The sequence below is a fragment of the Macrotis lagotis genome, chromosome 4 (genome assembly GCF_037893015.1).
Source record: "Macrotis lagotis isolate mMagLag1 chromosome 4, bilby.v1.9.chrom.fasta, whole genome shotgun sequence".
Classification (NCBI taxonomy): Eukaryota; Metazoa; Chordata; class Mammalia; order Peramelemorphia; family Peramelidae; genus Macrotis; species Macrotis lagotis.
In genome coordinates this window covers 128999722-129023770 of record NC_133661.1, presented here as the reverse complement: position 1 = coordinate 129023770, position 24049 = coordinate 128999722, and the positions used below count along the sequence as shown (strand labels likewise).

At 34.5% G+C, this 24049-nt stretch overlaps 1 protein-coding gene across 4 annotated transcripts in view; it reads left to right on the top strand.

Annotated features, from left to right (window-relative positions):
* Positions 1-24049, top strand: part of AGBL1 (AGBL carboxypeptidase 1) — a 1019050-nt gene that overhangs the window by 516220 nt on the left and 478781 nt on the right. For all 4 annotated transcript variants that reach the window (XM_074234136.1, XM_074234135.1, XM_074234137.1 and 1 more), the window contains 2 exons: positions 578-709; positions 17394-17570. In XM_074234136.1, the coding sequence (XP_074090237.1) occupies positions 578-709; positions 17394-17570 (309 nt within the window). The remainder of the gene's footprint in view (positions 1-577; positions 710-17393; positions 17571-24049) is intronic.

The following is a 24049-nucleotide window of genomic DNA, read 5'->3' as shown; positions in this document are numbered from 1 at the left end:
AGAATCCTGCAAGGGCTCGAAAAGTGACTTTGTTCATTAGAAGAGAAGAGAGGTTCAGAATAAAAACAGTCACATGTATGGTGCAGACTGTTCTCTAAAGAGATATAGAACTCATGAACTCTAACTTCATTTGGTAGAAGACTATGATTCAGGTTTATGATTGGATTCATGTTATAATTATTATTACTTTATCTTCTCATATGTTTCATTATTAAGAGTTAAAGGGATCATCTTGGAGTATTTGTTTAAATATGAAGCACTGAGTGGGGGAACATATGGGTTTAAAGTTATAAGGAACAGATTGACTCTCTTCACACATAGATTATTTCCAGGACTCTAAGTGTGTAATAGCTTTTCATCCCGACTTGTGAGCAAATCCATCCCATTAGTAGAGAACCTTGAAAAAATTTGGAGAATTGGTATATTCCTATTGGCCTACACTGTTGGATAACCTTTGACCAAAGAGAAACAAAAATATCAATATTTGCAAATCAATTTTAATTGGACATATTAATATTCATCAGTCAATTGGGTAATACTCACTAATTTCCCATTCTCTTTTGTCTAACCTGCTTAGGTCTTCTGTGATTTCCATGGACACTCTCAGAAGAAGAATGTGTTTTTCTATGGTTGTAGCATCAAGGAGACCTTATGGCAAGCAGGTTGCACTGTGGACACTTCCATTGTCACTGAGGATGTTGACTATATGGTAAGGTAATTGAAGGCATAGTGCCATTCATTCTACTGATACCCAGCCCTTTGAATTCATGCTTATTAAGCACCAAAAGATTCTTTAACCAATACGGTTTTTAGGCCATGTTTTTTACATATTGAAAGCCATCCAGTATCAAATTTTGTTTTAAAACAAAACCAGTTCTTCATTTTGGGATGGATGGGAACTCAATGCATATTCACTCTAAAGGCATTGCCTAAAGGATGGATAGGTTTCACACATATCCTATTGCCACCAATAGGAAGGCATTTTATTTAGAGCAGAGAGATCTTAAAATCCATACCAATAGCTTTCTGTGTTTTAAGTGTTTGAGTTGTTATTTGTAGTTCAGTGCTTCTTTGCTCTATTCAATCAGGAAAGAAAAGGCCTTTTTAACTCTGAGGTGAAATACAGGGTGTAACAAAAAGTCTTATTTCAGTTTTAAGCTTTTATAATTTAAAATCACACTAGTGGGGAATAGTTTAAACATCTATATGATCCCTACTAATTATGAGCACTATACCAAGAATTTTACATATGTTTTATTTTGATCTAAGACTTTAGGGATACCCTATTTATCTCTCTGATATCAGGAGGAGGACTAGGATGAACTCTCTCTTTGAGATAATTCCCTCATTTCTGACCCCTGAAAGAGTATATCTGTTTGGATGACTCACAAATACTTAATGTTTGACCTTTTGAAAGTCAAATTCATCTTCACACCTTGAATCATATCTTTATAGTAACAAAACTATTTCTGTTCACATAAACATCATTTCCCAAAGTATCTGTGCTCAAAAATCTAGAAATTATTTTTGCTTTCAGACTTTCCTTCTCTATCTTCATCTTAAAATCGCTGACAACCTCAATTTTCTTACCTGTAAGATGAGAGGGTAGGGGAAAACAGGCACTAAAATCCTTTCTGATTCCCTATTTTTGATCCTATATTTTCATCTTTATAGATTCTTTTGTAATAGCTTCTTCCTATTTCTTAATGTACTGTCACCATTGGATTTCAGGGATTTATCTATTTTCAGGAATATTGCAAACATACTTCCAACTATTCTGTTTTTTTAAAATTTTGGAACTATTGTCCTTCCAATCTATAAAAGTCACTACTGCACTTCAGTCTCCATAAGGAACAATTCAGTTCATATTATGATCAGATTTGAAATCTTAAAATGAATTTTGATTGCCTCCTAAATATATTAACATTTGGTGGAGTTTGTCATCAAATTTTGAGTTTATAATTGACTGGAACTGATCTTGGGGTTGACTCAAGAATGGTATATTACCCACCCCAAGTTTTCTCAGGAAAATCACCAAATATATTCAAATCTTGCTTCCCTCCCCCCAGTTTAAATACTTTAGTTCCAACTCCTATACCAGCCCTCAAATTGCCATTCATATATGGATGGAAACTAATTTTTGGAAATCACCAACAATGAAGAAAGTGCATAGGAAAAGTTGATGTAGGAAAAAATTCATAAAAATATGGAAAACATGTAAAATAGAGTAAATATAAGGCCTCTGCATTAGGAATCTGAGCTCATAGTTGCCTAGAACACTATTCTGACAAATTAGATTTCTTACAGAATCTTACAGATTCCCTTCTAGATATGTAATACAACTCAATGGTGAAAACTCTCCCCAAAAACTAGGAGTTACTTTGGGATTACTAGCCATGTGACCTCCCATTTAAACATTTAAACAAATTATTCAATGCAATTGTAGAGAGCAAAGTGTAGGACTTCTGTTCTCTTACCTCACATTTTAGTACTTTATAGCTTTCTTCCTGGAGGTTGGGAAGAGTTAGATCATTGGCATCTTTCTTCAAGGGACTTTTTTCAGGAACTCTTTTTTTTTTTTTTTTGCTTTTTGGATACTATAATATTCAAATTTTCAAATTCAAGACGAACACTACATTAGAAAAATACATAATTCTAAGATCAAGCTGGAAAAGAAATTTAGACACATTGTCTCAGAAGACAATAGGGATTAGTGTTATGATTACCTCAGATTCTGTGAATAAACATATGAGAAGTCAAAATCATGGTTTTTTTGGAATTCAAATGCTAGAGACCATTGATAATGCTGACTGAAGGAAAATATTGTGATTCTTCAGGATTCTTTAATATCCTAGCTTAATACAACCTGCTACAATTTTCTGAGTTCCACTACTATTCAAGTGTATATTAAAGCTATAAGTGACCATATGTTTTAATATTATAGTTGATAATACTTTGGGGGAGATAACTATATATAATCTCTACTTCTTCTCTGGAGAAAGGTTAAAAAAGTGAAGTGAATCTTAGTTAACTTTTATAATCTAATATTTACAGGGTTTTTTCCCACAGAAAAATCTATATTCCTAATGCCTTGACCAACCAAAGCATTTTTCCTTAAGTCCTAATCACTGAAAGTTCCCTATGATAAAGAGTTTAAGGGTCAGTTTCAAATAAGCCAATTCATCTTGGTGTAGCCCTAGTCATTGAGAAATAATCATAAGCAAATTGCATATATGTCCAAACAATATATGGAAAAATAGAAGTTAATTAGACTGCTTAGGATAAAGTGAAAGAGGAGAATTTAATGCACTCCCTATTATATGAAGTCCAAATTTCTTAGCTTGGCATTCAAGAACTGCCACAACATACTTCCCATTCATTTTTCTCACTTTATCTGCTACTAACTGACCTTATACTTGGATTACTAGTCGTTATAAGAATATGCTTGACATTTTCATATTTTGACAACTTTGTTTGTACTGTGCCTATTACCTGAAATGCTCATCTCCAACATCTTTCCTGGTCATAATCCTATCCATCACTCAAAGTAGAAATTTAATATCATGTCTATGATTATCTGAAGCCTTGTCAGATTACCACAAAAGAATGTGATCATTCTCTTCATAGAATTTCAGTCACATTTTGTCTGAACCTCACATATAGCACTTTTCACTGAATCACAGAATGATAACTAGGATTTGTGTCCAGATAAAATAATAATGAGGCCACTTTAACAATAAAGAAAAATAAGTAAATACTCTTATTTTCTAAATGAAAATGCTTGAATATTTGAAGCTTTTTATCTTTTATGGATAAATCAAATGACTCAATAGATGACTTCTTACAAGTTATATATTCCTCCAATGAGCAAGTCCTTTTTAAATTGCCATTAGAAGTGACATTGAGAGTTTTAAAAAATATATTAAAGTCCCAAATTCCAAATAATCTATAATAATGCCTGAGCATAAAGAACTGTATGAGTGAATTTGAAATTTTTATTTTTTCTAAGAATAAGACTATGATAGTTTGCTTGTCAATTTCAAAGAGTAATTTTTAAGAGGTCTTAAATGCATAAAAAATCATATTTCATTTTCAATGAATGAATGACTGAAGCATCCATTATGAAATGAAGTGTCTACCTTGTTACTATTCTGCTAAAGTCTGTCCTAACATAACTTAACCTGATTAGAGTGAGGCCTATCCATAAATGGAAGGGAGATAATGAGTAAATGTGTGTGTATTTTTATATATCTATGTGACCTAAGATCAGAATTGGAGGATTTTAGGAATAATCTATTTGAAGCTTCTGCTTTTCAGATAAGGGAACCTGAGACCCAGAAAGTTCAGTTGTACCTGTTTTGATCATATTTTCCTTCAGTCAGCATTATCAATGGTCTCTAGCATTTGAATTTCAAAAAACCGTGATTTTGATTTCTCAGAATCGCTTCTACTTTTCATTGGGCATGGCTTAACAATTGATTTTTTAAATTTGTTTATTTTTTATTTTTCCTCAGGAACATGAAAAAAAAGAGTTTCAACATTTATGTCTCCCTTCCTTCCACCTCACTCTCCCTCAATGTGAAAGCAAATTACTTGGTGTAGGTTAAAATATATTGCCATGAAAATCATTACTACAATAGTCATATTGTAAAAGTGAACATAAACCCCATCCCACAAAATAGAGAGAAACCTCAAGAAAAATAAAGTGGAAAAAAAGTATGCTTCAGTCTGTATTTGGACACTATCAGCTCTGACTTTGAGAGGGATAGCATTCTTTATCACATCTCAAAGAGTTCTTTTGGGTCACAGCCAATCATCCTGCAATATTGCTGTTACTTTGTATAAGGTACATTTTCTCTTGCATCTGCTCATGTTCATCATTTCCCACAATAGAATAGCATTTCATCTCAATCACATACCACAATTTGTTTGGCCAATCACTCAAACTTCAACTGCTTACCACCAGAAAAAATCTGCTATAAATATTTCTATACATAAAGATTATTTTCTTCCTGTATTTCATCTCTTCTGTATTATAGACCTAGCCAATGGCACTGCTAGGCCAAAGGGTAGGCATGGTTTAATATCCCTTTGGGGATAATTCCAAATTGATATCCAGAATTGTTGAGTCACTTCACAACTAATCCAACAGTGCATCAGTGTTTCAATTTCCCCATATCCCTTCCATCATTTGCCATTTTCTCCTTCTGTAGTAGTAAGCCAATCCAATAGGTATAAGGTAGTACCTCAGAATTGTTCCCACCCACATTTCTCCTATCAATAGTGAGTTAGGAAGGACATTTAAAAATATTTAAATAGATTGCATTGGCAATCTCATTTGATAACTGTTCATATCTCATGATAATTTATCCATTGGGGAATGGCTCTTATTTTTTTCAATTTGATTCAGATCTCTATTTTGAGAAATGAGGTCTTTATCAGAGAATCTTGTTTCAATTTCTTTCCACAGTTGCTATTGCAAGCTATATTTTCCTTTATCTTATTTTTCCTACCCCCCAATTTTCTGTTCTCACTCTCCTTTCACCTTGTCTCTCCTCAAAAGTGCATTACATCTGACTACTCTCTCCCATGATCTTCCCTCCTTTCTATCACCTACAGACCTCCTCTCCCTGCTCTCCTTTCTCCCATTCCTTTTGATTCCTATTTTCCTCTAGGGTACCATAGATTTCTATACCCAATTAAGTGTGTATGTTACTTCTTCTCTGAGCCAATTCCAATGAGAATAATGTTCATTCACTGTCCCTCTTGCACTCCATTGCAAAAGCTTTTACTTGCCTCTTTTATGTGAAATAACTTACCCCATTCTAACTCTCCTTTTCCCTTCTTCCAGTCCATTACTTTCTCACCCATTATCTCCATATTTTTAATATATCTTCAAATGCATCCCTGACCTATGCCTTGTCTCTATATGATCCTTCTAACTGCCCTAATAAATAAGAAAGTTCATACAAGTTGTCCATATTTCTATGCAGGAATACAATCAATTCAGCATCATTAAGTTTCTCATGATTTGCCCTTCCTTTTCATATGGAAAGTTTGAAAATCCTCTACTTCATTAAATATCTATTTTTCCCCTGAAAGAATAAGTGCAATTTTGCAGATTCATTGGTTTTCATTGTAATCCAAGCTCTTTTGACTCCCAGAAAATCATATTCCAAGCCCTATGATCTTTAATATAGAGGCTGCTAAAGCTTTACTGACTGTAGCTCCATGATATTTGGATCATTTCTTTCTTATTTCTTGCAACATTTTCTCCTTTACTTGGGAATTCTGAAATTTAACTAGAATATTCCTGGCAATTTTCATATTAGGATCTTTTTCAGGAGATGATTAGTATATTCTTTCAATTTCTATTTTACTCTCTACTTCAAGGATGTAAGGGTAGGTTTACTGGAGTATTTATTGAAAATGACATTTCATTCCCGTTTTTGATCATGACTTTCAGGGAGTACAATAATTTTAAAATTATCTCTTTTGCATCTGTTTTACAGGTCAGTTTTTTTTCAGTGAGATATTCTACATTGTCTTTTACTTTTTCCATTCTTTTTTATTCATTAAATTTATTTTATTGCATCTTAATTTCTCACAAAATCAATAGCTTACCTTAGCTCCATTTTACATTTTAAGGAGTTATTTTCTTCAGAGAGCTTTTGTATCTCCTTTACCATTTGGCTAAATCTATTTTTTAAGATATTCTTTTGCTCATTGACCTTTAGAACTGCCTTTTCCATTTTACTTAGTCTGATATTTTAAGATATGATTTTCTTCAGTATTTTTTACCTAAATATTTTATTTATTTACTTTGAGTTTTACGATTTTTCTTCTAATATAACTTTCCTCCCCCTGCCCACAGAAGGCAATCTGCCATTCTTTACATTGTTTCCATGGTATACATTGATCCAGATTGAAAGTTAAGAGAGAGAAATCCTATTCTTAAGGAAGACGCATAAGGTATAACAACTAGAAAGATCAGACAATAAGACATCAGTTTTTTCCCCTAAATTAAAGTTAATATTCCTTGGTCTTCGTTCAAACTCCACAGTTCTTTCTCTGAATACAGATGGTATTCTCCATTGCAGACTGCCCCAAATTGCCCCTGATTGTTGTACTGATGGAATGAGTGAGTCCACCAAGTTTGATCATTGCACCTCACTGAGCATCAGTTTGTGCAAATCCCTCCAGGCTTCTTTGAATTCCCATCCCTCCTGGTTTCTAATAGAACAATAGCATTCCATGACATATATATATATATATATATATATATATATATATATATATATATATATATATATATATATGTATAGCACAGTTTACTAAGGCATTCCCCAATTCAAGTACAGTTACTTGATTTCCAAATCTTTGCCACCACAAACAGGGCTCCTTTTTCATAATCACTTCAATGTATGGACCCAGTAGTGATATTGCTGGATCAAAGGGTATGCACATTTTTGTTTCCCTTTGGCTATAGTTCCAAATTGCTCTACAGAAAGGTTGTTTGAGTTCACAGCTCCACCAACAATGTGATAATGCCCCAGATTCCCTACAACCCTTCCACCAATGATCATTTACCTTTCTGGTCATATTGGCCAGTCTGAGAGGTGTGAGGTGGTGCATCAGAGAAGATTTAATTTGCATTTCTTTAATAAGTAATGATTTAGAGCAATTTTTCATATGACTATGGATTGCTTTTATCTCCTCATCCGTAAATTGCCTTTGCATGTCCTTTGACTATTTGTCAATTCAGGAATGGCTTGTCTTTTTTAAAAAAAAGTTTGACTCAGTTCTTTGTATATTTTAGAAATCAGTCCTTTGTTAGAAATATTAGTTGTAACGATTGTTTCCCAGATGACTACATTTCCTTTCATATTGGTTACAGTGGTTTTGTCTGTGAAAAAGCTTTTTAATTTAATGCAATAAAAATTATCTAGTTTATTTTTAATGCTGTTCTCCATCTCTTCCTTAGTCATAAACTGCTTCCCTTTCTATAGATCTGGCATGTAAATTATTCCTTGATTGCAAATAATATTGAATTTTATGTCTAAATCCTGTATCCATTTTGATCTTATCTTCATATAGGGCATGAGAAATTGGTCTAATCCAATTTTCTTCCATACTATTTTCCAATTTTCCCAACAGTTTTTTTATTGAAGGGAGAGTTTTTATCTCCATAGCTTGACTCTTTGTATTTATCAAACAGCAGTTCACTATAGTTCATTCCTGCTGTTGCACCTAGTCGATTCCACTGGTCCATAATATTTCTTGGCCAATACCAGACAGTTGGGATGACTGATAATTTATAATATAAATTTAGATCAGGTAGGGCTAATCCACCTTCTTTTATATTTTTTTTTCATTGAATCCCTGGAAATTCTTGACTTTTTGTTTCTCCATATGAATTTACTTACAGCATTTTCTAACTCTTTAAAGTAATTTTTTGGAATTTTGATTGGTAGGGAACTAAACAGGTAGTTTAGCATTTGTAGAATTGTCATTTTTATTATATTGACTCAATTTATCCATGAGCAGTTGATGTTTTTCCAGTTATTTAAACCTGATTTAATTTGAGTGAGAAGTGTTTGGTAATAGTTTTCATAAAGTTTTTGAGTTTGCCTTGGCAAATGGACTCCCAGGTATTTTATAATGTTTGAGTTTACTTTGAATGGGATTTCTCTTTCTAGCTCTTCCTGCTGTATCTTGCTAGTCATATATACATACATACATACATACATATATATGTATAAGTTGAAGACTTATGAGGGTTTATTTTATATCCTACAACTTTGCTAAAATTGCTAATTGTTTCCAGTAGTTTTTTGGATGATTTCTTGGAATTCTCATAGTATACCACCATGTCATCTGCAAGTAGTGAGAGTTTTGTCTGTTCCTTCCCAATTATAATCCCTTCAATTTCTTTTTCTTCTCTAATTGCTGAAGCTAACATTTCTAATACAATATTGAATAGTAGTGGTGATAATGGGCATCCTTTTGTCACCCCTGATCTTATTGGGAATGCTTCTAGCTTCTCCCCATTGAATATAATGCTTGTTAATGGTTTCAGATAGATACTGCTTATGATTCTAAGGAACAGTCCATGTATTCCTACACTCTATAGTGTTTTCAGTAGCAATGGGTGCTGTATTTTGTCAAAAGCTTTTTTTTCAGCATCTATTGATATAATAATATGATTTCTGATAGTTTGTTATTGATATCATTAATTACAATAAAAGTTTTCATAATATTGAAACAGCCTTGCATTCCTGGGATAAATCCTACTTGGTCAAAATGTATAATCCTAGTGATAACTTGTTGTAATTGCTTTGCTAAGATTTTATTTAAGATTTTTGCATTTAACAGCAGGAAGAGCTAGAAAGAGATATCCCATTCAAAGAAACCTCAGAAAATATAAAATACCTCGGTGTCTATTTGCCAAGGCAGACTCAGAAACTTTTTTTATGTTTATGCAAGGCAAATGGGGTTAAGTGGCTTGCCCAAGGCCACACAGATAGGTAATTATTAAATGTCTGAGACTGGATTTGAACCCAGGTACTCCTGACTCCAGAGCTGGTGCTTTATCCACTGCACCACTTAGCCACCCCAGAAACTTTTTTGAAAGCAATTATAAAACACTTCTCACACAAATTAAATCAGATTTAAATAACTGGACAAGCATCAATTGCTCATGGATAGGTAGAGCTAATTTAATAAAAATGACAATTCCATCAATACTAAACTACCTGTTTAGTGCCATACCAATTATAATTCCAAAAAAATGCTTTAATGAGCTAGGAAAAGGTTGTAAGTAAAATCATATGGAGAAATAAAAAGTCAAGAATTTCCAGGAATTTAATGAAAAAAAGTGCAAAAGAAGGAGGCTTTGCCCTAACTGTTCTAAAATTATATTATAAAGCATCAATCATTAAAACTGTCTGGCATTGGCTAAGAAATAGAGTGGTGGATCAGTGGAATAGATTAGGTGCAATAGCAGGAAATGATTATAGTAATCTGCTGTTTGATAATCCAAAGAGTCTGGCTATTGGGATAAAAACTCTCTCTGCGATAAAATGTGTTGGGAAAATAGGAAGTTAGTATGGAAGAAAATTAGATTATACCAACACCTCACACCCTATACAAAGATAAGATCCAAATGGATACAGGATTTAGACATAAAAAATAATACTATAAGAAAATTAGAAGATCAAGGAGTAGTTTACCTGTCTGATCTATGGAAAGGGAAGCAGTTTATGACTAAGGAAGAAATGGAGAATACCATTAAAAATAAACTAGATAATTTTGATTGCATTAAATTAAAAAGCTTTTGCACAAACAAAACCACTGTAACCAAGATGAAAGGAAATGTAGTCAACTGGGAACAAATCTTTATAACTAATATTTCTGACAAAAGATTCATTTCTAAAATATACAGACAACTGAGTCATATTTTTTTAAAAAGACATTCCCCAATTGTCAAATGGTCAAAGGATATGCAAAGACAATTTACAGATGAGATCAAAGCAATCCATATTCATATGAAAAATTGCTCTAAATCATTACTTATTAGAGAAATGCAAATTAAAGCTTCTCTGAGGTCCACCCCACAAATCTCAGACTGGCCAATATGACCAGAAAGGATAATAATCATTGTTGGAAGAGTTGTGGGGAATCTTGGACACTTTTACATTGTTGGTGGAGCTGTGAACTCATCCAACCTTTCTAGAGAGCAATTTGGAACTGCAGCCAAAGGGCAACAAAAATGTGCATATGCTTTGATCCAGCAATATCACTAACTGGGTCTATAACCTGAAGAGAAGATGAAAGAGGGTAAAAAGATCACTTGTAAAAAAATATTCATAGCAGTCCTGTTTGTGGTGACAAAGAATTGGAATATAAGTAAGAATATAAGTATATGTCCTACAATTGGAGAATGCCTTAGCAAACTGTGGTATATGTATATCATGGAACATTATTCTATTAGAAACCAGGAGGGATGGATATTCTTGGAAGCCTGGAGGGATTTGTATGAACTGATGCTGAGTGAGATGTTCAGAACCAGAAAAACACTATACATCCTAACAGTAACATGGGGGTAATGATCAACCTTGATGGACTTGCTCATTCCATTAGTGCAAAAATCAGAGACAATTTGGGGTTGTCTGCAATGGAAATATCATCTATATTCATAGAAAGAACTGTGGAGCTTGAACAAAGACCAAAGACTATTATATTTAATATAGGAAAAAAAAACCCAATATATCATTTTCTGATCTTGATATCTCTTATACTTTATGTATCTTCCTTAAGATTATGATTTCTCTCTCATCACACTCAATTTGGATCAGTGTATACCATGGAAACAAGGTAAAGACTGGCAAATAGCCTTCTATGGGGGGTGGGAGAGGGAATTAATATTAGGGGAAAATTGTAAAACTTAAAGTAAATAAAATTTTATTAAAAAAGATTTTGCATCTATATTCATCAGAGACGTAGGTCTATACTTTTCTTTCTCTGTTTTAGCTCTTCATGGTTTAGGTATTAGCACCATATTGGTTTTGAAGAATTAGTTAGGCAGAGTTCAGTCTTCCTCTATTTTTCCAACAAGTTTATATAGAATTGCAACCAATTTTTTCTTAAATGTTTGGTAGAATTCACTTGTGATTCCATCAGGCTCTGGAGATTTTTTTTAGGGAATTCAATGATGGCTTGCTGAATTTCTTTTTCTGAAATAGTGTTGCTTATGTATTTAATCTCCTCTTCATTTAACCTAGGAAACTTATATTTTTGTAAATATTCATCCATTTCAATTAGATTATAAAATTTATTTGCATAGTGTTAGGCAAAATAATTCCAAATTATTACGTAAATTTCCTCCTCATTGATGGTGAGTTCAACTTTTTCATTTATGAAACTAACAATTTGGTTTTCTTCTTTTTTTATCAAATTAACCAGAGCTTTATCAATTTAATTGTTTTTTTTTCATAAAACCAAACCCTTGGTTTTATTTATTAATTAAATGGTTTTTGCTTTTGATTTTATTAACTTCTCCTTTAATTTTCAGAATTTCTAATTTGGTAATTAATTGGGTGGTTTTAATTTGTTTTTTTCTCATTTTTTAGTTGCATATTTATTTCATTGATTACCTCTTTCTCTAATTAATTCATATAAGGTTTTAAAGATATATCCACTGACAGCCATTTTGAGTGAATCCCATAAGTTTTGGTTTGTTGTTTCATTATTGTCATTATCTAGGATAAAATAATTAATTCTTTTTATAATTTGTTTTTTGATCCACTCATAAAATGAGGTTATTCAGTTTCCAATTAGTTCTGGGTCTATATCTCCCTGGCCTAATTTTGCATATGATTTTTATTGCATTGTGATCTGAGAAAGATTTATTCAATATTTCTGCCTTTCTGCAGTTGATATTTAGGTTTTTATACCCTAGCACATGGTCAATTTTTGTATAAGTTCCATGTACTGCAGAGAAAAAGGTATATTCCTTTCTATCAGCATTCATTTACCTCCATAAGTCTATCATATCCAGGTTTTTGAACAATCTATTTACCTCCTTAACTTCTTTCTTGATTATATCATGATTCTATTTATCTAAATCTGAGAGAGGGAGGTTGAAGTCTTCCAGTGGTAGAGTTTTGCTGTCTATGTCTTCCTGTAGTTCTTTCATCTTCTCCTCTAAGAATTTGGATGCTATTCTATTGGGTGCTTGCATATTCAGTATTGAAATCACTTTATTGTCCATGGTACCTTTTAGGAGGATGTATTTTCCTTCCTTATTTCTTTTAGCAATGTCAATTTTTGCAGGTGCATTGTCTGAGATAAGTATTGCTACCCCTGCTTTTTTCACTTCAGCTAAAGCAAAATATATTTTGCTCCAAACTTTTACCTTTTCTCTACGTGTATCTCTCAGCTTCAAATGAGTTTCTTGTAAGCAGCATATTGTAGGATTCTGGTTTTTAATCAACTCTGCTATTCGATTACATTTTTAGGGAGAGTTCATCCCATTCACATTCAAAGTTATATTTACCAACTCTTTATTGCCCTTCATGCTACCTTCCCTCTGTTTGTATCCCCCCCCCCTTTTTACCTTTATCCATATCCAGGAATTTGTTTCTGAATACCAGCTCCTTCAGTGTATTTTCCCTCCTATATCCACTCCCTCCCCTTTCTTTCCCCTTCCTATTTTCCCCTTTTCCCTTCCCTTCTTTCTGTTAGTTTCCCTTTTTCTCCCCCCTCCATCCCCTTTCCCCGTTTTAATACTTGGAAGTCAAGATTTTTTTTAAGTTAACTGACTGTTTGTGTAAGTCAACTTTAAGCTAAGTCTGATGAGAGGACCATTCAGGTGTTTCTCATCTCCTCCATTCTTCCCCTCTATTACCACAGGTCTTTTGTAACTCTTAATTTAATGAGATTTAACCCATTCAATCCCCTCCATCCTCTAGTCTCCTTGCTGTCACCCTTTTAAAGGAAGTATTATTTTTAAATCATTCTATCTGAGTCATAGAAAATTCTGAGTATCCATCACTTCTAGCTGATTATATTCCATCTAATAGAGTTATGATTCTTGAGAATTATTAGAATCTTTCTCCCAAGTAGTTTTATGGTCAGCTTCATTCCATTGGATACCAGTCTCATGGATAAGTCAAGAGTGTCCATCACTTCTGGCTAGGTATATTCTCTCTGTTAGAGTCACAATTCTCAAGAGCTATGAGAATCTTTTTTCCATGCTGGGTTATAGCCAATTTCATATTCTTGGATAGCAGTTTTTTTTTCTTTACCCCCCCCCACTTTTTTACCTTTTCATGTGTCTCTTGAACCTCCTGTTTGATGTCCAAATTTTCTATTCATCTCTGCTCTTTTCATCCAGAATGGTTGGAATTCTTCAATTTTGCTAAATATCCATCTTTTCCCCTGAAAAAGAAGGCTCAGCTTTGCTGGACAGTGGATTCTTGGCTGTATTCCAAGCTCCCTTGCTCTTCAGAATATCTTGTTGCAGGCCCTTTGATCCCTTAATGTTGATGTAGTCAGGTCCTGCCTAATCCTTACTGTGGCTACTTTGTTTTTTGTTTCTTTCTGTCTGCCTGCAGAATTTTCTCTTTTATCTGATAGTTCTGGAATTTGGCCACAACATTCCTTGGTGTTTACATTTTAGGATATCTTTCTGGAGGGGATTGATGTATTCTTTCAATAACTATTTTTCCTCTGGTTCCATGATATCAGGGCAATTTTCCATCACCAGATCCTGTAATATTAATTCCAGGCTTTTTTCCCCTTCTTCAATGTTTTCAGGAAGACCAATAATTCTAAGGTTGCCCCTCCTCAATCTATTCTCAAGGTCAGTGGTTTTGCTGGTTAAGTATTTTACATTTTCTTCTATTTTTTCTATTTTTTCTATTTTTTTGTTTTTGTTTAACAGGCTCTTGCTGTCTCATGAAGTCTTTAGTTTCTGTACACTCCATCCTTTTTTTTTAGAGAAGAGTTTTCTTCATTTACCTTTTGCAACTCCTTTTCCAATTAGTCAATTCTATTTTTGAAAGAGCTTTCCATTTGACCAATTGAGGTTTTGAGAAAACTATTCTTTTTGCATTTGCCCAACTGAGGATCTGAGAGAATTATTCTCATTTTGTATTTATGCAATTGTATTTTCCAATTTTGTTTTCTTGTTGCATGATGTTAATCTTCCCTTTGGTTACTTTTCCCAAATTTTCCAGTTGATTTTTATACTCCTTCCTTATTTCCTCAAGGAAGTCTTTCTGTGCTGGTGACCAATTCATATCCTCATAGGTTCTAGGTCTCTCTGAGTTATGGTCTTTTCCTCCCAAGAACTTTTCTATGGATCCTCCTTTCTGCTGGCCTTTCTTCATTTGGCTAAGATCTTGAGATAGGGAGCAGCTGATTCACTGAGGTTTGATTTTGGGATACCTAGACGCTTTACTCACTGAGTGTAATTTCTCCAGCTGGCAGTAGTTGGTGCTGTTTGCTTTCTCTGGAGTGTCTGTGACCTTGATTGAGGCCATTTCCCTAGTGCCTAGAGGGAGTGGTTGAAGCTGTTAAATACTTTTGTCTTTGATCAATAATTGACTATAACCTGGGGTATGTTGGTCACTCTCCTTATTATCAGCTTAGGTGGTTCTGCTTCTTGGCCTTAGCCTGGGGCAGAGGTAGTCTTTAATTCTGTTTGCTCTGGAAAGAGGCTTCAGCTGAAGTGGAGCTGTGGACTCCAAGTTCCTCCTGACCAGATGAGACCAGGGATGATGTCTATAGCTCCTGCACTGGAACTCTCTCCCCAGCCCTGTCAGCAATCTCCATGGGGTCAGTGCCAACACCAATGCCTCTGCTCCTTAGTTGACCTAAGCCCCCATGGTCGACCAGGCTCTAGTCCCGCTGCTGATCAAGCAGGTCCAGTTCTCAAGTCCTCAGGCTCCAGATCTCCTGCCCTGCTGCTAATCAGGCTGATCTACCACTGATCTGGGCTTCCAACTTCTCCCCATCCAGTGCTCCCAGCAGAGTGCACCCTCTGCTCCTGGACTCACCCATGACTGCAGAAGACAAATCCTGAGTTACATATTCTTTTTCCTGGCTTTTCTTTCTGGGTTTTGTTGATCAGATTTCTGTTAAGAGGTTTGTTTCATATCATATATGGGGAAAGATCAGGAGATTTTAGAACTGTTCCTGTCCTCTCTGTCATCTTGGCCAGAAGGCCTTCATTATTTTGACTATCTCTGTCACCAGGCTGCTAACTTGGTTTTCATGATTCTCCTGTATCACTCTCATTTGTCTTCCCAACCTTCCTTCCTTGATTTTCAAAAACTTTTTTGAGCTTTTTCATGGCCTAAGATCTATTCATATTTTTGATGGAAGCTTTAAATGCAGAAATTGGACTTTATTATCTTCTCCTAAGTGTGTATTTTGATCCTCCATAGAACCAAGATAATTGTCTATGGTCAATTTTTTTCTTCTGTTGTTTGCTCATTTCCCCAAACTGCAATCCGATTTTAATTTTTTTTAAGATGTGGCTCTGCTTCCAAGGTGAAAGACATGCTGTCCCAAGTTTTTGAAGGTTTTGCAGATGGTTTTCAGGAATATCCCCCAGGGACCAGCAAGTTCTCCACATCTTTTGAGATGCCACAACTGCTCTCCTGACCTGTGCTCTGGTCTGTAGTTGACCACAGACACTCTTTTCTGTCCTGCAACTGTGGGGAGAGGGAGGTGAGTCCTTACTCCTCTATGGTAGTAAACTCTGTAGAGCTTCTGCTCTTTTTCTTGAGATTGGTGTCCCGGACTGCAAACTGGATCTGAGTTTGAGCAATGTCACAGAGTCCTGCCTCAGGGATAGCAGAGACCTCTGCAATCTCCCCAACCCCCTTACCATCTGTGGATTGATCATTCAGGAATCAACTGTCAGATGTCTCCCCTGGGCAGGCTCCTGGTCCTCTACAATCAGGTCTGCTGTTGAGTCCTGTGCTAGATTGGGCTCTGTTGCTACCAGAGTGGTCTGGTACCAGAGACTGAGAGAATAGATGCCTGGAGCCTGTTTGCTCCAGTGTGGTCTGGGCTTGGCTAAAGCCCCTTTCTAATCCTAGTGTAGCAGACCCTTCCCCTGGTTTTGCCAAGTTGTCTTGGACTGAAAAATTGTTTCAGTTAGTCATTTCGTGGGTTCTGTCACTATAGAATTTGGTTAGAATTATTATTTAATGGTATCTGGAGACTTGGGGAGAGCTCACAGGAGTCCCTGCCTTTACTTTACCATCTTGGACCCATACCATGGCTTAATAATTTCAGCAAATATTTTATCTTAAGCAAGATATTATTAAAAATTTTATATCATTCTGGTCAAAGAAAAAAAAAACTTCAGATTTGGTACCTGGAAACATCAAGTTAAGGAAAGAGGCATGGGACAATGAACATTATAATATTGGGAGGAAACAATACTGAGTTTAAAGTCAGAAAACTTGAGTTTAAATTCCAGTTGGATAAGGTATTACCTACTAGGAATCCAAACACTAATACTATGGGTCCAAGCCCTTCATCTTTTATTTTAGGAAAATGAAGAACTGTGAGATTAAATAATTTGCCAAATGTTGCAAAGCTAGTAAGTACCCTAGGAAGGATTTGAATCCAAATTTTCCTGAAGCTAAAACAACTAACTTTTTAGCTTTATCTTATTGAGTTAACAGATTATGATTGCAAATGATAATAGATAGTAGACATTTTGAACCCATTTCATTTTTTTCTGTATAGTCTATTCAGATGATCTCTTTTGAATAATCCTTAATCTCAGTGAAGAGTTTTTATAACATATTAATATGAATATCTAATCATATATTTGATAGTCTGTGACTCAAAATTAATTTTCATTGCAGACACTTCCCAAAATCCTTGATAAAGTGTCACCTGCATTTGCAATCAACAGCTGCAGTTTCCTGGTGGAGAAATCCAGGGCTTCAACTGCTCGGGTTGTTGTTTGGCGAGAAATTGGGGTTTTGAGGAGCTATACTATGGAAAGCACTTACTGTGGTTGTAATCAAGGACCTTATAAAGTAAGTATCTTTTTCTCTTTGACTGGCAAAATTTTTATTTGGCTATTTTTTTATCTTAACTTTTATCTTAGCTATTCTATGAAGAGAGCAGGAGGTCTGTACCCTAGGCTATGACATATCACTTAAATTTCTAAAATAAATATTTGTTGACTTATTTGATCAATTAATTGAGTCCTTAGGATGGTATCTTTGGTGAGTAGTACAAGAATAGAGTATATAGTAACTCCATGGTTTTGAAGTAGAACTGATTAATGAGTTTCCAGCACTTGAAATAGATTTGTTGATAGTTCCAGAAATAGTATGGTTTTGCCCAGTCAACTGATGTTTTTGCAAGGAGTACGGAAAGAGCCTCCTCTCCACCTGCAACTCCAATGAAAGATATAATCTTGATGCAGTGTTGCAGAGATGACTACATCAGTTTTGACTTGGTTTTATGAAAAGGATTTTGTGATTCTTTTTGTTGTTTAAAATCTAACAGTACCTTCTTGTTCATGGAGGAAGTCTATGAAGAGAGATCTTAAATTCCATATGGGTCTGCGCCTTTGGTACTTACTCAAGTTAGTGATTCTCAGGGTTGTCATAATATCACTAGAGCACATTGATGTGTGTGCACTGTGTGGGTCACCATAGAGCTGGTGTGGGATTTATATCAAACTGGTGGGAAATAAACTCTAGAATAAATCATATTCTTTCTACAGCTATATTAACAGCATAAGCAGCTGGGTATCTACTTCAGCAAACTGGTTTAGCTGTTCTTCACAAACTTCCTCCCAAGGGTCATAAATAAGGGACTTTATGACAGGGGCAGTGCAATGAATGTATTTTAATTTGTTAGGAAAGATGATAGACAGCTCCTTGGTGACATCCATTCACACCAAAACATCCCTAGCTCACAAGAAATAAAACATATTACACTGGTTCTGTTAGTCTCCTGGGATAATTTGGAAGCACTTGGAGTGTCCAAATTCACCCATGATTATCTAGAGCTCAGTAGATAATGTCATACAAATGAACATTATCTACTTGTCCAAGTAGTGATAAAGTGAACACAATTCTTACGATATTTTGTGAGAACTAGAATGCCCTTTTGTAGACTTGTGTGTCACTAGCACATGGTCCTAGATGTTTATGAGTTCAGAAAATATTTCTCTTGGCAATAACATATCTTGGTAGAATATACCCTATAATTCACACACACACACACACACACACACACACACACACACATATATATATGTATACATATATATATATATATATCATCCTTCTTGAAAATATATGCTAATTAATCATGCATGATTAAAATAAATGTGAATTATTAGGGGATATTTTAACTTAAAGACAAATAAACAAATCTGCCAGATGATTTCTTTGTGTTGGGAACTTTCCATAAACATTGGTTCCCTCAATGCATGACCACAGAGAGAAGTTTCAACAATGGAAGAGATGTGTGGTTACTTCTTTCCAGGTTGAAATATTCATTAAGCAAAAGGAGAAAAAAATACTTTACCCTCAACTTCTAGTGGACAGTAATTTCCAAATTCAAAGAAAATATCTCCAGTAAAAAAGTCCCAAAAATCAGAAAAAAAATTCAGAGGATAGAAGGCAGGTTGACCACAATTATTCTTTTGATTTTGTTTTTCTCTTTGGATTCTTGGGGGAATATGGTTGAAGGTCTGAGAGGAAAGTCCATATTGATGATTAGTACAATGAGAGACAGGTTTAGATGTACCATGTTGTCACAGCCCATGAATGCTGAAATGTTGCAGTGTCTCATTGATATGCAAGGAATCCATATTGATGATTTGTCCTTCAAGAGATAGGCTTGGATATAACTTGTATTGCCACTTTGTCCTCAAATATCACATATTGGCACTTTATCAACACTGCTGAGCACCAAGATGCTTCACTGATGGGAGAAGAAGTCATACTCAAAGCCTCCTGCAGCACCCAGACCATAACCACAATCAGGCCATGGATTGAAATGTCTCTGGAAAAGTCCTGTGGGAAGGATGTCTTTGCACAGCATATCCCCTCACAATAATAAACATAATGTATATGTCATGCCACCATTAACTTGGTTGGCATGATCCTCTTCAAGCATTACTATTGTTATTATTGTTTCACTTTTACCATAAAAGTCTCTCCTCCATTATTCTTCCAATTCCTGGGTTATAATATCACCTTTGGAGGGTGTGTGAGAAAATGAATAAAGATATTCAACTTCCTATTCACTTGATCTGAAAGAATAGAATAAGTGGCCCCCACTTTTTTTCCTTCAACTGATAATTTTTGACTCTGTGGTTCAAAAGGGTTATTTACAACTCCCTTCCTTGTGTCTGCTTCCGAACTATTTCCCAGCCTTATGTGCATGTCTAGCTCTTAGCATACATAACTTTGAAAAGTTTTCCTGAACTGAATGTACTATCCAGTGCTCTGTTAGTGCAGTGACGAAATTAGATTCTATGTAGTTACATTAGTACCCTTGTTCTTGAGGAATCTAGAAAGAACCCTACCACATTATGCTGGACTATGGTTGAAATACCCTAAAAATAGTTTTCTTAATATTATTCAGCATTTAACTTAACAAAAACTGCTTAATTATATGCCAATAACACTGTTACAGTTATCCTTTTCACATTATAACTTTCCCCATCACAGTTTCAATATACCTCACAGGTTAGCACAAGAAATTCATTGAATTTATTGAGCATTTTGTAAAAGCACAAATGGCATGGGAAGACCAGCTTTCAATACAGAACCTAGGACTAAAAAACTCAAAATTTACGATAAGAAACTATAAACACCCATTAAAGAAAAATAAAAAAAATTTCAGATTTCTTCTCTGCTACAAAGAGGCAGCCAAAAAATTTTACATGCATTTTCCAGATCATAGGGGCCTTGTGCCCCTATGGAAGAAATAACTGTATAGAATATAGAGCTGAAAAGACTGTATAGAATATAGAGCTGAAAAGACTGTATAGAATATAGAGCTGAAAAGACCATCGAGATAGTCTTATCATTGAGATAGTGTTTTCAGAGAAGTAACTTGTCCAAAGTCATTTAATATATTTATCAGATCTATATTAAATCCAAAACTTTCTGACTCCAAAGTCTTTGGGGTTTTTTTCCCCACTATAACCTAGTTTATAGACTATATTACTCATCATCTGAAACAGCAGTTAATACTCATCTTAGTGCACATTGAAGGATATTACTCTTGCTATTGGTATGAGCTACAGTCACACCTCCACGAATTAAATTTGAAAGTCACATTTTTAAAAATTAGAATTCAAAATTCAAGTCCAAACTAACCCATCTCCCATAAAATTCCCAGTGCAACCAATGAGAATAGCATTCACTGAAATGCAACCTTAGGCAAGTTTCTGATAAGATCTTATTCGGGTACAAGCCAGCGTTTTCCCCTTGGGACATTCCATGTAGACTTTGGATAGAGTGACTGCAATATAGAAAGGAAAGAAAACTAGCTAGAGAAAAATCTAGATAATGCCAGACCTGGATTTGCTTCAATACTCCCACATTTTTATATGAAACACCTCTCAAAAATGGATTGTTTTTCACTTTTTTCTAGGCAATTCAGGCCTTCTCCAAATTTCTGAGCAGCTGAGCAGAACTAGAAAGTGTGAGCAAGGGAACCATGAGTAATTTTACATGTGGGAGCCTGATACAAGGGAGAGAAAGCAATTCAGGGCTAGATGTTTTTGGTGGGGATGCTGTTTTCAGAACTATAATGACATCTATGAGCTCTAAAGCAGCATAGAAATTTCCATCCTGAACATATTGCAAATGATTTCTGTATGGTAGAATGTTGAATCCCAGTTGAACCATGAGGTTATTATTCTAAGGTCATCTTTCCATTTTTTGTTTCACATTACCATTTATTCGAAAGATGAAGGATACTTAAATACACTCAGGAGGGCATTCCTTCCTTCCTTCATAAGAAAATAAATATTTTTGCAGTTCTTCCAGTTAAAGCAGCTTTAAAGTAGTTCTAATAATTTCCCCCCAGTACACTAAGTACCTGATTTGTTAGTATTGAAATGAAATATCATTTCTTACTGTGGCATTTATGTTGGGACTACATAAAAGAATATAAACTATTACCTTTAAATAATTATTATTAATATATTTTCTTTTCAATGTTCCAATCTTTAAATAGGTTTCCTTCTCCCTCACTCTTTTTGATTCTCATTCTTTTGTTTCTTAAGAGTATTTTCTTAACTAAGAACTTAAATTCATATCTTCTATTAATGTTGAAGTCCCATCTACTTAGACATATCCTTTACTTTCTACTCTATGACTGCTCTGAAGCTATCAGTAGATTAAACTAAGGGCTATATCCTATTAGGGTACATTTTTTAAGGAATCTAATTGTGTTGGGAGAGTTGAGTACTTCACTGGGAGTATTTGTCAATTTTAGTAACATATGTGGTATATTTGGGCATAAAATAGATGACAACAATTTACCTTGGTATAGTGTTTAATGAACAAAGAATTTTCAATTATAAAACCACATGTTAGACATAGTTCAATAAAGCACATATTATGTACTTACAGTATTCCTGCTAGCATACTAAGTGTTGGAGATGCAATTATAAACAAACAAGACACAGATATTTAGTCCACAAATATTAATTAAATGATAAGCCCACCAGAACCCTTTCATTAAAAATCTTCCATTCTAATGAAGGAAAGCTATGTATAACAGGGAACTAAAATGATCAGGGCTATGACATGGGAGTAATGTAAGGAGGTGACAGAAATATTGGGCAGAGACCTCCTTCCAGACAAGATAAACAGAAATTCATCTAGAAAAATTTAAAATTCCAGGGACATAGTTCAAGTTTCCAGGGAAGGAAAGAAATGAAAATTATGGCCAGAATGTAGGCAATATATTGCATTTAAGCAGTTACCATTGGAGGTGATCAAGAAAACTAAGAATTTTATTCCTATTAACTATCATTTATTCCTATTAACCATTCCTTTAACTATTATTATATATTTGCTGGAAATATTTCACTTTGTGTGAGGAAGCTTAGACTCAGAGAAAAGACATGACTTGAACAAATCTAAGCCCAGATTGTTGTGACCATTATTTACTTAAGTCTAGGATTAGTGCTGGGTAAACTGGGAAACCCTAGAAAAGAGAAGTTAGAAATGGCTCCTTACTAAGTCAGAAACCATACTATTTTTTTGTGTGAGAGTGGGTATTTATCAGTACATACAGATGTATAACCCTAAAAGAGTGCCTTGACCAAGAAAAGTAAGAAAGAAAAATCATGGAGCCAGACTGACAATGTATTTTTCATCAAACTGACTTTTTAAAAAACTTTTGCAAAGCAATGGGGTTAAATGACTTACTGAAGGTCACACAGCTAGATAATTATTATATGTCTGAGCCTGGATTTGAACTCAGGTCTTCATGACTCCAGGGCTGGTACTCTATCCACTATGCCACCTAGCTGCCTCCAACAAACTGATTTTTTTTTAAAGAACTCTGTAGAGACTTAATGGCAACTGTCAAGAGGATGTAAGAAGAGAATCTAGGAACAGGGTATAAGAGGAATACACTATTACTTTCATTACCTGTATTGCCTAAGCATGAAAGGACAGTGAAGAACAAGATGAAGGGAAGTGAAAGATCTGTGATATAAATGGAATAGCTGTGGAAGTGAAGATAGGAGATGTCTAAGAATGAAGGTCTGGTCTCTCAGCCCTACCATGAGGCAAATAATTTTAGTGTAAACTAGGGGTGAAGTTTACCAGAGTGAAACATTTGAATTTCCTGGGTGAGATTCACCATGACCACAGAATGATGAAATGGAATTTCTAAGAAGACTTATAAAAACACAATGGAAAATATTTCATAAACACATGTTTTGAGAATAATTTGTCAGCAAGGTGTTTTATATGAGAAACTGAGTCATTTTATTCACTTAGGATTCCTTTCATTGGGTAGGTAATTAAACTAGATGACTTCTGAGGTCTTTTGAAGTATTCTTTTTGATTGTATACATTTTTGACATCCTGGAATTAAAACTGGACTATGAATCATAGGATCAGCTTCTGAAAGTTATTAATTAATTGACCTTGGAAAAGTTATTAACTTATTGTCCACAATGGTTTTCTAATATATTTCATAAGGAAATGAAAGTATTTTTTCAACTAGTCCTTTCTTCATATTACATGGTAAAATAGTAGTCAGTTATATTTGTCCTGATCAATTCAACCAATTCAAACCATTTTAATATAGTTCAACCTAGTTCAAGCCAGTTTAATAGACTTTATTATAATTCAAACCACAATGAAATCACTTTAATGCAATTCAAAGCAGTTCAATATAGTTTAAACCAGTTTAGTGCATTTCAAATAAGTTTAATCCAAGTCAAACAAATGCAAATCAATTTAATCCAGTTCAATTCAGTTTAAATCAGCTCTAACCAGAACAATTTATAATA